At 34.3% G+C, this 16,108-nt stretch overlaps 1 protein-coding gene across 1 annotated transcript; it reads right to left on the reverse strand.

Moving 5' to 3' along the window:
- Positions 1-10,568: 10,568 nt before the first annotated feature.
- LOC131068213 (cyclin-D1-1) lies at positions 10,569-13,349 on the reverse strand. Its single transcript, XM_058003394.2, has 6 exons — positions 12,605-13,349; positions 12,426-12,512; positions 12,224-12,322; positions 11,742-11,943; positions 11,380-11,510; positions 10,569-11,144 (listed from the first exon to the last, which is right to left on the reverse strand). Exons 1-6 carry the CDS (start codon positions 12,869-12,871, stop codon positions 10,914-10,916), a joined length of 1,017 nt encoding a protein of 338 aa, XP_057859377.1. The 5' UTR covers positions 12,872-13,349; the 3' UTR covers positions 10,569-10,913.
- Between the last annotated feature and the right edge of the window lie 2,759 nt (positions 13,350-16,108).

A 16,108-nucleotide genomic window follows, 5' to 3' on the forward strand; every position in this document is an offset into this window, starting at 1 on the left:
GCATGGGTGTGTTTTTGGGGTATGTAAGCCTTGTGAGTAACTTATCAACCTGTGAGGGGTCTTGTGAGTCATAGAAGGGTTGACACCTAATGGAATTGGTGAGTTGGTAGAAAGATCTCCCCTATTGGTTGAGTTTGTTGGATGCTCTGCATCAGAAAAATTCTTCATTTTGTCAATCATATCTTATAAATTCTTTTTTAGATTAAATTGATTCTCTTCCATATTTTAAAGATCTAGTCAACAAGTATATTAACATTGGTTTCACTTATCTCTTTGAGGTCCCTTATAACCCATCACTATCTAGATTCTTCTTTCTTGGTAGTTGTCAACTCATATTCTACTTCTTTATTAGTTTCTTTTTATTCATACATTTTATTGCCTTCATTAATGAATTTTGGTCCATCTAATACTATCCTCTCAGCCCACTATTCAGTAACTTCCCATATGCTTGATGCTTATTAATCTTTTCAATGGCTTTTTTTATTGAAGTCGCTTCTAGGAGTTGAATAAGAAGAATTATCAATGTTGTCCAAAGGTTGAGTATTTAATGCTTGAATTGTTCTTTTCTTTTTGCTTCTTTTACTATTGTTTCCTCGAATTTTATAGTTGACACCTAAAAATTATGGATGTCACCCTCATGAGTTGAGGGACCAAGGTCTACTTTTGAGATGCTGCCATCTAGTTATATCAATTCCTCTTTATTATTTGCAAATATAGGTTTAGCAAGTTCAACATAAACAACTCTTGAAGAAGGGCTAGCCATTAACTTGGAAGTTTTTTTGGCCTTCTATTCTGGGGACATTTGGAGCAATTTGGCCACAATATCAAAAGTGAGTGGTGGCCAATTGAGTAACTTTCCTTTTTTGACACAACTTGTAGCCAAGAAGTTTCATAGAAATATGGACACCATTGTTATCAACATTTTTAACAAAAGAAGTTGCATAATCAAATTCAAAATGCTTGAAATTCAACTTCAAGAGATGCTTGGTGATTTTTCATACATGTCTTGGGGGAATTGCTTTAAACCATACAATTATTCTATGAGATTTCTTACTTAATGTTCTTAATTATTGATTGCATATCCTTCTAGTTGAGTTGTATATACTATTTCTTTGAGATCGCCATTAAATAATACAGTTTTGACACCCCATTTGATGTACTTTTCACCTATTTTGTGTTGAAAGAGCCAACAAAGAATGAATGGTATTCCACTTCACTATAGATGCAAGTTTCATCATAATTTATGCCCTCTTTTGAGCATAACCTTTTGCACCAATTCAAGCTTCATGTTTGTCAAGTAAACAACTTTACATTTATTTCTAAAGATCCGCTTGCAACCAATAGGTTTAAACCAAGTGGGGGATCAATCAACTTCCATGTGCATTTTTTTAGAATAGCATCATACTCATTTTGCATAACTTGTCTCCACATTACAATATTTGTAGCTTCTTTACATGAAATTTTCTCTAAGTCCATTGTGATATTTAATTCATCAATAGACTCAAAGTTACCTTAAATATTAGATTGTGCATATTGCCTTGCTTTGTAACAACTTCTTGTGCATGTTTTACCTATTTCATTAGATCTTAAATCTTTCAAATTTTGTTGGACTTGTTTTTCCCACTTGTGTGAAGTTGTTGGTGGAACCAAAGGTGCTTCCATTTCTTGACTAGAAGTTCCAATAGTGAGTAATTATTTTGAACTCTCATATTCATAAGAAAATTAGAAATCATTATTAAATGGGGTTTCTTCTTGCAAATCTAGAGATGAAGCATCTTGAGTTTTAACATCTTGGGACAAAGATTCTATATTTCAATGACCCCCAATAGAAGGGGCTCAAAATTTAGAATAAAGGAACCATAGTGAAGATGAGTTCTAGCCAAACCAATGGGAGTTTGTTGTGAGAGTTATAATAGCCATGTTGTTATGAGAGTCGATGTTGTTGTAAGGATATTTTGTTGTAAGGGGCATGTATGGATTTTTTATTATAAGATCTTATAGTGCTCATGTGGATGAGGGCCTATATTGCCCATATTAATTCAATCATTGTACTCTTGTTGTTGATAAATAAATTGAAGCTTGTTGTGGCTATGGATATTTAAATGAGTTATATGAGTTGTTTTTTAATTTTTTATTGTGTTGGCTACATGATAGGGCAATATGATAATATGCCCTATCATGACTGCACTATTGTACATGAGTTTACTTAGCATGTTACTAGTTTGTATGGTGTGTGAACTAGTTTATACACGTGTTCAGTTTGTATGGTGTATAAATCAATTCATACAATCTATAGAGGGTTATATGGTCTATAAAAGGTTTATATGATATCAATAAGTGTTTATGTGATTTGTATGGAGGTTTATTCAATTTATAAAGGGTTTATATAGTATGTAAATTGTTAATATGATCTAAATGAATTTATGTTGTGTAGAGGTTTATATGACTCATAGCTTAGATTTATATGATATTCAACTTGTTAATATGAGCTATATACACAATTTATCAAGACTCAAAAAAAATATTTAAGATTTTGTAAACTTCTATTTCAATGAAGTTTCAAACTATAAAAATCTATATTTAATTTTTCTAGTAAATTTTGAATATATAATATAATATATCAATATAGAATATTTATTTATTTATTTATCAATATAATATAACTTAAATAATGCTTTGATGCTATGATAAAAATCTGATGTTATTTAAGCTATTCAATAATTGATAATACAAAATATTGATTTAATATTAAAAAAATAGACATGATGAAGATAAATTAAAATTTACAACACAATACATATATTTAATGGAGAAAACAATAAAAATCCCCAAAATTAAAGCCTTAAGTATTAAGAAAACTTATAGTAATATCTATCAAAGATAGACCAATCTTGAGGATATACTTCACTACACTTCCCTCAACATCAACATCTACACTCCTAAGGTTATGGATAGACATTTTTATTTTTCTTAGCATTGACTAATATGCAAGGCGGGAATCGGGTAGGCTTCCCTTCCTTAGCAAAAAAAGGTCCAATGGTTATTGATGCACTACAAAAAGGATTAGAATGGTGATGGAAACACAACACAAAAGAAGCAAATTTAAACGTTAGTGTTAGCAACAAAAGACTATCCTAAGCAAGCATATCAAGAGAGATATTAAACATGAAATGGAAAGCATGCAAATACAAAAGAGATAAACTACACTCCTCCAAATGCTAACCAAGATGCTCATAGTTGCTCCTCCCTTTTTCCTCTCCTCTCCAAGTTGCACATGAGTGTATCTATCAACTTTGCACTACTATGGAAGTCTTATGGAGATTCAAGATTGAAGATGATTATGAAAATATGCAAATGTAAGCTAAGAATGAGAAAACATGAGTTAATTAAGCTATTATCAATTTTAACCAAAAGACAATGTGGATTATGATTTTACTCTAAAATGCTCTCTCAAATTCACTATAACTTAGATGCATACAAGATTTCTGGATTATGGCTAGATGTTGTGAAAATGAGAAATGAGAGCTCTATTTATAGGTAAAATATGGCAATGGATGGTTGAGATGGAGTAATCTCAACAAGGGCCAGGATTGAAAGGTTTATGATCCATGTGAGGGCTTTCAACTCAATCCCAGGATGACAAATGTCAACATGAGATGGCTTGAGAGGAGAGGTAGGAAGCATTAAATGCTTGACATGACATGAAGGTTAGCTTGGGAGGTAAGGTTAGGCTTGAGTTGAATAAATAAAGCCATTATCCAATAAATAATGCCTTTATGTAAGGGATAAACTCTTGTGCAAGATTTAGTGGGGATAACCATGGTCAAAGCAATGAATGCTTGAAGAGACCAATGAGTTAAATTGAGGTTGAGTTAGAGGAAAAGCCTCTAACCATGTGGGCAAGTGGAATTAACCATAAATGGTTATGTAAGAACCTTTAATGGTTTGGAAGACTTTAGGGGTTAACTTGTTGAATACATAAAGCATTAAATGTTTTTCAAAGACTTTAGAGGCTTTGAGAAGTGACTTCAAGTTGCTTAGGAATGTGACAATAATTAGGGGATGGATTTAGGCTAATTAGGAATGGTTAGAAAGTGGTTAGAAGAGTCTAGAAGGGGATTTAGGATTGCAAGTGGGTTTGGTGCATGAGGGAAAATAGGATTTTAATTAAAATAAAATTTATTTATTTCAGTTGTGGTTGCAACTTGCATTTGTATGAGAATGCAAGTTGGGAGAGAGGGGGGTGGGTAAGTTTAGGGATTTAAATAAATGTTTTGTTATTTATTTAAAAGAGGAAAGTGGGTTAAATTAAATAAATATGCTTTATTCATTTAATTGATTTAGAGTGTGGCTTAATGAATTAATTTAAATAAATTGAACAATTTATTTAATTAATAGGAGAAGGGGTTGAGGATGAATTAATTAAATATTAATTTAATTAACTAATTACTGAGGGTTAAATAATCAAATATATAATAAATATTCATTTAATTAAGTGGACAAATTTATGTGACTACAATTATTTTAAGAATCATCATTTGATACATATGGGGAAATAATACTTGACGGGTTGGAGTGCATAAATCAAGGCCACAAAGAAGTTTTAATAGCGCAACAATAGAATCAAGGTCATGGCTGCAAACATCCATACAACAGTTGCAAGCTTCAACCAAAAAAGAGTGAAGGCTAATTTCTAGTGTATTAGATATTAAGTGTCACATGTACGATAGTATAATAAAGATTTGTATCACCAAATGTTCACTATAACAAAATTTCCACTTTTCACATCTAGATCTAAGTATACCTATCTATCATTTCGATTTTTTAAAGACTTAGCTCCATTAGGTAGGTTAATTAAGTGATCCTTAGTTATTTGATTAGTATATAGACAACTTTAAAAGAATGGTTTTATTATTTATTACTTGGTTGAATCTATTTGATCCTATACCCGTAGGTTTTGACTTTAGGATTTAATTGTTTAATCTATGTTTCAAATATGATTTTTAATATTCTTTTAATTTTTAAATTATTTAATTTTTTTTTTAATGTTCATTTCCTTTTAATATTTTTTCTTTTGTATATATAACAAGGTCTCATCATACTTCTATCTTTTCCTTGTAGAGAATTCTTAAATTGAATCCTACCATGGATTTAGTAAAGTTGAAGTTATGATTGATTATTTGAAATTCTATTGATTAATTCCTTCGGGGGGAATCATTTGATCATGTTGTCTATTTGGAAAAATGGATAGGATAAATTTGTCTCTAATTAGAAAAAAAAATTTCATCAAATCTTACAAATTTAGACAATGATTCTAATAATTTTGCTTTGTTTGATTTCAAAATTTGTTGATTAACAAGCCATGTGGAATGGAAGTCTTTTGAGTTTAGACCAAAATATAATCTTATCAAGGCCTCTCTCTCTCTCTCTCTCTATCTATCTCTATCCTGTCTCTTCTTCTCCTAGCTTTGGTATGCCACATGTTCTATGCTTTGTTGACATTTCTACTTATTCTCTTATTATTTGCACTTCTAATACTCACCCCCTCATATTGCCTACCTCTCACATGCAACCTCGCATTGTTACTACCTCTCAGCCCACTTGTCTTGTGCTTTATTCTCTCATTTTCATCCTATGTTTTATCCATAAAGGATCATGAAATTGTAACACTTTTTTTTTATATATATGAAATTTTATGAATGTTAAAATGGATTAAAAAATTTAGAAAAATGTATAGTTAGGTGTTTAGAAAAAGAGTAAGAAAATGTTAAGACATTATGATTTGGGTAGTTTATATGCCATAACAATGACAACAACAATGATCCTCAATTGTGTAATTTATAATCTAAAACAAATATTCACCATTTTACTTTTTTGTATACACATGAACTCTTTAAGGTTTGGGAGAATGGTCTAGCATCCAAAGTTCTATCATCCTCATGTCCTCCAAAGGACATTTCACAACTTCTTCTACATCTTCATTGACTACCACACCACCCATAGTTGCAATCACTTTCTTTTCTTCTTTCATGTCTTCCCAAAGGCATGCTCCTTTATCATCAATTGATGTGAGTTCCATTCTTCCTCGACTACTACAATCCCATTCACTAATGCAACTTTTTCTTTACCTCCCTCTTCTACCATCAATATTTTCAATCCTTTGAAAATACTTACCTTTGCTACAATTTCTTCAACTTTCTTCCCATGTTCAACTTCTAAGAAGCTATTGATTCTTTGAATCTCCTCTAAGATGACATCATCATATTCGTTGATCAACTCATCAATAAAGGACCCTCAAAGTCCACCATCATCTTTGTATCTATTCCAACCTCCTCTATCTTGTTTTTCGTGCCTCTTAATAGACAATGTCTATCACAAAATTTTCTTCATCTTCATCAAATTTTGGACCTTCCAAGTCCTCTAATGTAGCATCTTGTTTTGAGCCACATGCAAGGCACACTACTACATCTTCCTTCTTTCCGGCAATCAAAACATTGTTGCCTCAAATTCCCTCTCTTGTTGAAATTTTAGTCTCTTTCCTCTCTTGTGGGCTTGGATATGATAATTCAAGTCTTAGTGTGTACACATTCATTTTTGAAGTGTGTTGCAATTTTGCCTTGGTTAAAAACCTTTGTCAGAGTTTGGCAAGCCTCCTTGTACTTGTCCAAACCCCCTTGTAAGTATTTGTTTAACATTGGTAGTTTTTATCCTAAGTTTTAAAGGTCGTGTCAAACTTTGACAAAGTTTCCTAATTGTATTGGATCCCAACTATTTAAATCATACTCTAACATGTCATGTAGTACCTGATTTTTGAGCTTGAGGTTTTCTAAAGTTTAAGGTTTAAATTTCTTGTCGGCACCCGACAACCAAACTCAAACTCAACCTATGATTGGTCCTTGTGTTTAAGTTTTATGTCGAAGCCATCGGGTCTTAAATTTAAAACAGGTATCAAACTCTGACATAGTTTCCTAACTGCATCAGAGCCCAACCATCTAAGTCATACTTAAAGAGAAGAACAAAGAAGACCAAAGTAACACATTGAAACTAAAGGCAAAGGTGGGTATGTAGAAGAGTTATAAAAATTTGTTGGGTCCCAACTTTCCATCTTGAACTAAGGAAAAAATGATATAAATAAAGATGAAGACACTTTGCATAAGGCACAGGTGATATGAAATTTTAAAACCCTTGGCTAAGTATGGCACCCATTCCTAATTGAAATAAGCAGTGATAAATAAAAAAGGGAACAACTATCGTTAGGTGGAACTAATATCAATTTTTAAAATTTATGGTGGAACCCAACAAGTTATCTTAACATAATTGAACCCAAAGTGGTGACACAACTTTCAGAGAGTACTAAGAATTCATTATCTAAAGTCGAAGTGGCTGACCATTGAATGGATCTCTAAATTAAACTTTTAAATCCTTTTTTCTTCATTTGAAAAGTTTCATTCGAAAGGTCAATTATGCATAAGGTAGAAAGACATGTGGGAATATGGGTGTAGTGTGTGAAGATTGCATTGCCACCATTGTTATAGAAGAGGTGAGTTGTTTGAAAGCCATCAAAGAACTTGTTTTTCATAGAGCTAGGATTTTTAAACTTAGAAATTGGAGTTTGGTTGCAATAAAAGGGGGAGAAATGTAGAGTATAAATATTAGGGTTATCAAAACCTAAATGTGCTAGAGAGCTCATTGTGAAAAATTGGAGACACCTAGTTGGGATATATAAGTTTAGATGAGTTTTGGAGATAGATTAAGAACCCAAACCGACACCTTGTGATTCAAAAATTGATGGAGAGTGGGTTACTAGAAGTAGCTGCATTTCTAGTAGCTATACAATGCATAGACTTGGTGATGCAGCACATTAATAAATATGACCCTAACATGAGAAAGATCAAAACTAATGACAATAGAGTCCTCATAACCCTAGGAAGGGCTACCATTCAAAAAAAAAGTTGGCTCTCGAATAAAGCATGAGAGCACAGTACACACAACACCAATATTTTGATGTGGAAAACCTGGTAAAGGGAAAAACCATGGTGGAAAACCCTACCCACAATCAGATAATACTTCTGCAGCAATATGTGAAATAATTACAATGGGGATTGCACTTGCAATCAGGCCAACCGCCTAGAGCGCACTGCTCATCACAAAAGGGAAGTCTCACAGACTTACAAACACATTGAACTAGAATCCGGAAAGAATGAACTGTAGGAGTAGCATCTCCTAATGCTTGATACAGTTCTGGTTAAGCACAAATGTCTGCCTTGCAACACCAAATCCTTCACAACCTTATGTCGAATGATATATCACTGTTTGCACATAAACCTTTCTCTTATAATGCAGACATAACCATCGATCCCGAGAATACATGAATAAGTTGCCTATAAATACAATTCATCAACCTTAATGATAAGGTCGGCTAAACCCTAAACCTATAAACCCATAATTACAAAAAATACATCACATGATATCACCAGACCAATATTATGATTTACATTACATAGCATGGACCTAATTCAAATTCTTAAACAATTACATCTATCGGAAATCACGTTAAGACCAATCTCCAACACGTTTCACCAACCGGTAGAAACCCTTAGTGCAATAACACAAAATAATCAACCGGATCTGAATAGGACCACCAAATCAGCACGCTAGCCAATGCAAAACCACCAAACAATTAGAACATGATCAAGAACACCTTCAGCATGATAAGAAACCATTTCCATAAGTCAGACCAAAATCACTTAACCAGATCATCAGGTATCGCCAACTGGTACCAAGAAAGATTAACCGGGAACATAAGCGATAGCTTCCAGAGCACCAAATCATGAGCCAATCGAATATGACAAGCATATAGCCAACCTGAATAACCATCCAAAACTGAATCTAAGGATTTGATCATACCGGATCAGAATCACAGCCAAAACCAAGACAAACACCAAGTCTAACCGGGATAGCAGGACCATATCCAACTAGGATATAGTGTTGACATCAATGACAACACTTAACCAAATCCAACATATTGCCAACAATGTACTCATTGCTAAAAGGAATACTTTTTTCTTGAAAATTAATGGATCTTTCCATAGTAATGATTCTTTCTTCAACAACTAAAAGGTCACCTAAAATGACTATTCAACTACCAAGATATGGACTACTAACCAGAAAATCCCATATAAATACTAGAACCCAAACGACCATGAAAATGGGCTACCAACATGGAGAAGTGAGTAAATATCATCCATACAATAAAACATTTCCTACTCAAGGAAATTGGGTGTTGGCCAACAAATAGCAATCTAGATCACTTGAATGAAATTGTAATGGTCACCAAGTTTTGAAGAAAGTGGAACAACCAATGTCAAGAGAATTGATAACTATCCAAGTGAAATGATTTCATGCCCTAGCATTGCTAAATTGGGAAAAGATAAAAGCTTATTCCTTTGAAGAAGTCCAACAATCACCTACATCATTTCCATAACCTTCAATATGTAGTCAACATCAAGGCATACTACTAAAAGCAATGCAGTCATACCAATCATAGTCTTAATTGATGAATGTTGCCATAGTGACTTATATGAGGTCAAGAAAACACTTGTCAAGAGACCTTTAGTACAAAATTTAACATTTGCGACAACCCATAATCAACATTCCAGCAACTTGTATCATAGTTATGATAGGTAGGTCTATAGCCTAAGAGAACACTTGTAGGTAACCTATAGGTAAACTATAACCAATCTTTAGCAATTTATAGTAACATTTCGAAAATGTACTTTTGACAAAAATGCACATAAGAAAAACAACAAGCAAAATTTTAAAATTATAATATAAACCATTTGTAAATAAAAATACCTGAAGACATACCTTTTTTAATCAACAAACTAAATAAATCTTTTCTACAATTATTCATTAAAATATTTGAAATAGACGAACCCATATTAATCACCTAATTATTATTTTTTGCCAATGTGATTCCTCACAACCTTGGATAATTTAGAAGTGAGGATAAAATTTTAGTTTTCTAAGTTAATGTGCACATATATATATTTTCACATAAGCAAATCCACTCCACCTCAACCCATAAAAAGATATGGTTGTAGCTAATCTAGCTCCAAAAATTACACGATTTTCGTATAACATGAGGATAAGTTGAAAATTACAGATTCCGACCTGCCTTGGCAGAGTCTTTTATTTTTCGACTGTATATAACACAAAAGTTAATCAGTCATTTTGGAACCAGATTAACCAGGTCCAAAAGATATGGACATAATTTATTAATACTAATTATTTTATGATCCTTAAAAGAGCGATTCATGGTCAAATATTCCTTCATCGTATTTACTTATTTTAACACTAAATTCCAAGGTTTCGAAGATCCAAGCTGTTAGTGTTATCGTCCCCCAAGAATTCAGTCCCTCGTATTACGTGTCGTGTTGACTTATGCTACCAATGGCATGATTTTTTTTAATAATAACTACGCTTAACCTTAAAATATGCATCACACATTATATTATTTCTTACTCTAACATGAAATGTGCTTAGAAGTGCGGGAAGTACCGAAACAATTCATTTGAAGCCAAGTGCAATTTGTTTTTTCGATTCGTTATATCTGGAAAAAATAAATTTAAGCGAAGGCGGGATTTTTTTATTCTCCCAGTTTATCCTTTTGGCAAAAGTGCAATCACGTGGTTTAGTGATTGCAGAAAGCGTTAAAAAAAGTGGGGGAGGGCAATACTACTTATGTGGTTGAGTACATATGTTTGGTGGGGACAAAATACTCAAAAAATAAAAACAGAGGTGTTGGACATTGGAACATATTTAGATAATATTTTCTCCAATGTACGGTACCTTCACATGCGAAATCGTCGGATAATCCCGTTGATGCGTTCCAATCAATGATTTTGTTACTGCTAATTTGTTCGTTTTCTTTTGTTTTCGCAACAAGAAATGCAAACCCTTTGCTCTGTAATCCCGCACTTATTGATGTAAATCAAGAATGAATTTATGTAATCTTGGCCAATCGGGCCTGCAATTTCTGCTACGGCAATGGGGCTTGCAGGAGAAGACTTTGAATTTGAGGACACGCATGGCGGATCTACCACCACTTCTTCCATGATTTCGTAGCATCTTTCAAGCTTTTGCTGAAATTTTCACACAGATGAGAGTTCTGTCAATGAAAGTTTTTAAGAAATGAATGCTAAGAGATTTTCACAATTCATAATAAAGTGCAAAAGTAATTTTTGGATTCAAATGAGAACCAAAGGAATTAAAAAAAAATAACAAGAAAATATTCAAGAAACAAGAAAATTTGTACTTCAATGGAAAATTTTACGCTTGAATTTCGAAATTTAGCGAGTGAATGACTGTAATATTTACCTTATCCACGGCGATGATATTGCAGAGATTTGACTTGAGAAGATTTGCCTGTGTCGGAAGCAATTCCTCCAGTGCACAGTAAATCGATGAGAGAGCTATTATAGACGGTCTGTATTCCACAAACTGAGATTCTGTGACAAGAGTGCATATAATGACTGTTAATGATGATCGGTACCTTCCTTGCGTTGACAAAAATTGAAAAAATTGTGACGAGTTCTTGAGGAACAGTAAATATTACTTTTAACTTTTATAGATCTTGAATGCCTTCGCCTCGATGGACGAAATATATTTATTTCTTGTGGCGTAGCGTACAGAATTTTATTACAAATTTGCTGCTATGTACCGAAGGCTTATTAATTTACCAGAGAGAGTCTGAAGCAATAATTCTGTAACTCGAGCACGTAGGAAGGTCTTCAAGATGGGAGGTATGTTTAAATATGGAAGCACTGCATCGGTGTAAGAAAAGGCCGTAACGGATCTAAGTCGCCATTCTAGCCTGTTTAATATCGTCACCTCCATGCGCTGTAATGTCGTTGAATTGAACGTATACTCCACTCCCTCGACCTGTTATTGCCAAGGCAAAGATTAAGAGGAATCTTTCATTTCTAAATTTGGAGCGAAAATAATCGAGATATTTAACAAAATAAAGCTTCAATTAGCAGGAAATATTCGTGGAACTGTCTGAAATTGAATTTTCGCTGCACTAAATAGGGCATTCTGAAAATAAACCAGGATCCGTTAACCGTAAGGGAAGATAATCCCGTGGATTTATAAAAATGAATTGCTTTGCTATGAAATAATGGTCAAGCGATGCTGACTTTACGGTAAGATTAGAGCGTCGTACCTGTAAATCTTGCAGAAGCGGGACATGAACCTCATCCTGCTTTGCAGCAACCGATAAGCATCCAACAGCGAGCAAATCCGTCATCCATGCTTTCCATGGCTAGATCGGCATCCAAGCAAACAATCTCAGCAACAATTTCCACTCGAACGCAGAAAATTTAACAAAATTATCGATACGGGCTACCTAACATCACAATTCTCACCTTGTCAAGACTCCTGGCTAGAAATCGGTCCAAGCAATTAACGGCAGAACTGACAGTATGAGGACTGAAGTTGAAATGACCGCTGGCCTGACATCAGTAAACACAGAACAACAAAAATAACTTAAAGTCCTTCCCAATTATATCGGCGAAAATGAACAACAACAACAACAAAAACTTACCTTAAGCATCCACCGCACAGCCCTGCACCGCGTCCCGCGAAGACCAGCAGACTGTAAACGGCAGCAATAATCATCTCCAGGCATGAAGCTCGCTTCTTTCGCCAGCAAAACCCTCACAATTCCATCATCTTCCACAACCGGTGAAGAAAAATCAATTACTTCCTGCGAAGCCTCGAAAGCAGAACCTAAACCTGCGTCATCCTTGGACGGACTAAACTCTCCGATTTCCTCCTCACAGAACAGACTCTCACTACTCACGCTAACCATCCTTGTGAGACTCGATCCTGCAGCTCCTAGTACGGCGATTCAGAAGCTGCGAACCCCAATGCTAACGAACTGACCACGTATATTAAAATAATGGCGCAAGCTCCAGTGCAGTAAGGGAGGAGATCGAAGAAATGGCCGAGAATTTAGCGGCAGAGAGTCGAACATACGACCACTTTGCTTTAAAGATATTGGCGCGGACGATCACAATAATAATGTCAAATCAGCAGCAGCTCTTACATTGGGACAAGAAAGATTGCAGAGAAATTAAAGAGGGGATTTTGTTGGTAGCGTGAAAAACCAATGCAAACAACAAATTAGCACAGATTAGCAATGGCAATGACTGCTTTTTGACTCAGACTCCTGTCAGCCATTTCTCCAGTACTCACTCAGACAGTCCTTTTCGTCCAAGATAATTCTTCAAGTAACTTCTCTCTCTAACTATCTAACCTGGGGTCAACATTATTTTATTCCTGGTAGAGTCAAGTCACACGTTGGTCACCATGAAACATAAATGTACATTCCATCAATTTTAACCTGGCACACGTGTGCCCACGAGAGTTCACATCGCCCAGCCTGGCACAAACGCTTTATTTCCCGTTACTTGAAGGCGAGAGTATTTACTTTACTTCTGCCTCTTTAAGGGCAATGTGACCAAGATTTATGAATTTCTCAATTTGCTGCATGTGACGGTGAACAAAAAGAGTCCCTCCCGGTCCCCAACGCTAGAATTTAACCACGTAGTCAATTTTATTTACTGCTCCCGCCGGTAACCGGGGACCGGTTCTCTGACTGCTCGTCCGGTTTTGTTTCTGTGCTGACATGCGTTAGGCCAATGGTACCTACCTGCCACTGCCGGTGGACGTAAGTCATGGTCGGCAGGTTCCTTTCCAAATTTGGCGGGACTTAACTGGCGTAAAATTATCTGACTGCTGTTGGAGGAGCCGCCAGATTTGGTGGTGGAGATAGCGTTTATCTTGTCATCAAGATGTATCAATGGCCCGGCCCCACGCAGGCGTTCATCATACATATTCATAGTTTTTTTTCACCGAGGGTACTTAGGGTAAAGATATTATTTGGGTGTGATAGGGGGCAAGAGCCGCCGGCCAAATGTTCCGCCAAACTTAGCAGTGAAAAAATGGACGGAAATTTTATGTTATTCTTGGACCTTTCTATATATATATATATTTTGCTTTTTCATTTTTATTTGAGCAAGCAAAGTTTCACAAAATTGTTGGCCTCTTATCAAGTTTCATTTATAATAGGGGAGTCTATATCTAAAATGACTTGAAACTTGTTAAGGCTTTAATTCTTAGTTCCTTAGACTAATGTTCTCATGGATGTTATTATGTCATAGGTGTATTACATTCAGGGTGTAAAAGAGTTCGTTAATATAAACTAGAAGCATACTTTACCTATATTCCTCTAAAGATAGGTATGGTAGTTAAAATGCCTTCTTCATTCATTCTTTTTTATTTGTTAAGGCTATCACACGAGAAATTATTTGCTCAAAAGTTTGTGGGATTGCAATCAAATTTATCAATGGGTATGTTGATAGGTATTTGTAACAAGTGAATTATGTAAATAAATATAAAATTTGAAGAGATTTTTTTTTGTTACGATATGACAATAAAAATAAGGAATGAAGTGTTGTTACAAAGGGTTTAGAGCACATTATTTTTTGAGTTGTGAATGCATGCAATAGGTCTCTATTGTATTTAGACTGTTGTCCTCCCTCTTTCCAGGGGAGAAATATTCACACACAATAGATCACTATTGTTAATAGTTGAAAGTTGGGGAGATGCACAAATTTTCCAAGTGCATCGTGGTCTCAATCCCACATTGTTTCTAGTTTGAAATTGCTTTTAGAGTCGAATTTTATTTCCTTGCTTGCATATGAGCTTATTAAAATAATCTTAGGTTTGAGTGGTTGGCAATCTTGAAAGAGACATTCATTTAAAATTTGTTTAAACTTTGTCATGTTTAAGGGTTTCAAAGTTAGAAGTTTGTGGAGTTGTTTTAGAGTTGAGTCCCATTTGATTACAATTTGTTCACACTATGAAGTTGATGTTTCATCTCTTCTATATGAACTTGAAAGATTAGCCAACCTGTATTAAGTCATTTTCTCACATCCAACAATATGAAACTTGGGGACCAAAGGAGACTATTAGACTGATCCAAAAGAATCCTAGGTCAAAATTTATATTAAGTGGATTCCCTAGATTTTATATCCATGAATGTGTAGTGTTAGTAGAGAAAAAACAAAGTTGGGTTAGTGGCGCAAATTTTATCACAATCCATCGCAAAAAGATTGTGGAATTTTGAATTAAAGATACATTATCTACACTAGTAGTAGTATGTAAGGGACACATCCCATTAGATAGATATTTGTATAAACAAAGATATAATGTAACAAGAGACGAGAGAGATAAGGTAGGTAAGAGGATAGGATTAAGGATATGCATAGTAGCGAATACATGAAATATAAGGATATAGTAAAAGGAAAAAGCCATATATATCTATAACCTGAATGGTGTGTGTGTGTGTGTGTGTGTGTGTGTGTGTGTGTGTGTGTGTGTGTGTGTGTGTGTGTGTGTGGATTTCTACATATAATGTGCTATGGTTTATAATAGTCTATTATGTATTTTGTTAAACTAGCTAATGTACAATCTGGACCAACTCCTTACTCCCTTTGTATGATTGTGTTTGGGGTATAAATACAACATACAAAAATTACTTGGGGCTTAGAACTTCAGTTTATGTTCCCCCAGTTTTTTTGCTAATATCGGTTACATTGTTGAGACCCTGATATGAGCTTGCACAAAGGACAATAAGGATAAATTATTCAAAAATCTAATTTTAAACCAAACAAAATGAGTAGAAGCGGGAACAAAAAAATTTAGAAAAATTGTGGCATTGTCTTCTTGGTGTCTATCTCTTGAGAGGGGGTTAGACACCAAGTGGATGGAGAATGGAAGGGGGGATCTTCAAAAGGAATTCTAGACACCTAAAATTAATTAAATTAATATTTAATTAGTTTAAGCATGTCAACATAATTAACCAGTTTAATTGTGTTAATTCCCTTCTTCTTAAGGTTAATTAAATCAAATTTAATCAATCTTATCACTATAGTCCAATAATTAATTTATCAATAAATTAATTATTTCCCCATTCTTCTAAAGTCACCTCAACCATTAAGTCTTATAAATTCCTCTTAGTTAATTAATTTTAATTAATTAA

Source organism: Cryptomeria japonica, chromosome 1 (genome assembly GCF_030272615.1).
Source record: "Cryptomeria japonica chromosome 1, Sugi_1.0, whole genome shotgun sequence".
Lineage (NCBI taxonomy): Eukaryota > Viridiplantae > Streptophyta > Pinopsida > Cupressales > Cupressaceae > Cryptomeria > Cryptomeria japonica.

What these genes read in the sequence shown, in the direction of transcription:
- LOC131068213 (XM_058003394.2), bottom strand. Translation starts at nt 12,871, where the DNA reads ATGGTTAGCGTGAGTAGTGAGAGTCTGTTCTGTGAGGAGGAAATCGGA. An exon ending in TAGCCAGGAGTCTTGACAAG is followed by an intron (nt 12,323 to 12,425) that starts GTGAGAATTGTG and finishes ATGCCGATCTAG; the next exon opens with CCATGGAAAGCATGGATGAC. An exon ending in CGCTTCTGCAAGATTTACAG is followed by an intron (nt 11,944 to 12,223) that starts GTACGACGCTCT and finishes TGGCAATAACAG; the next exon opens with GTCGAGGGAGTGGAGTATAC.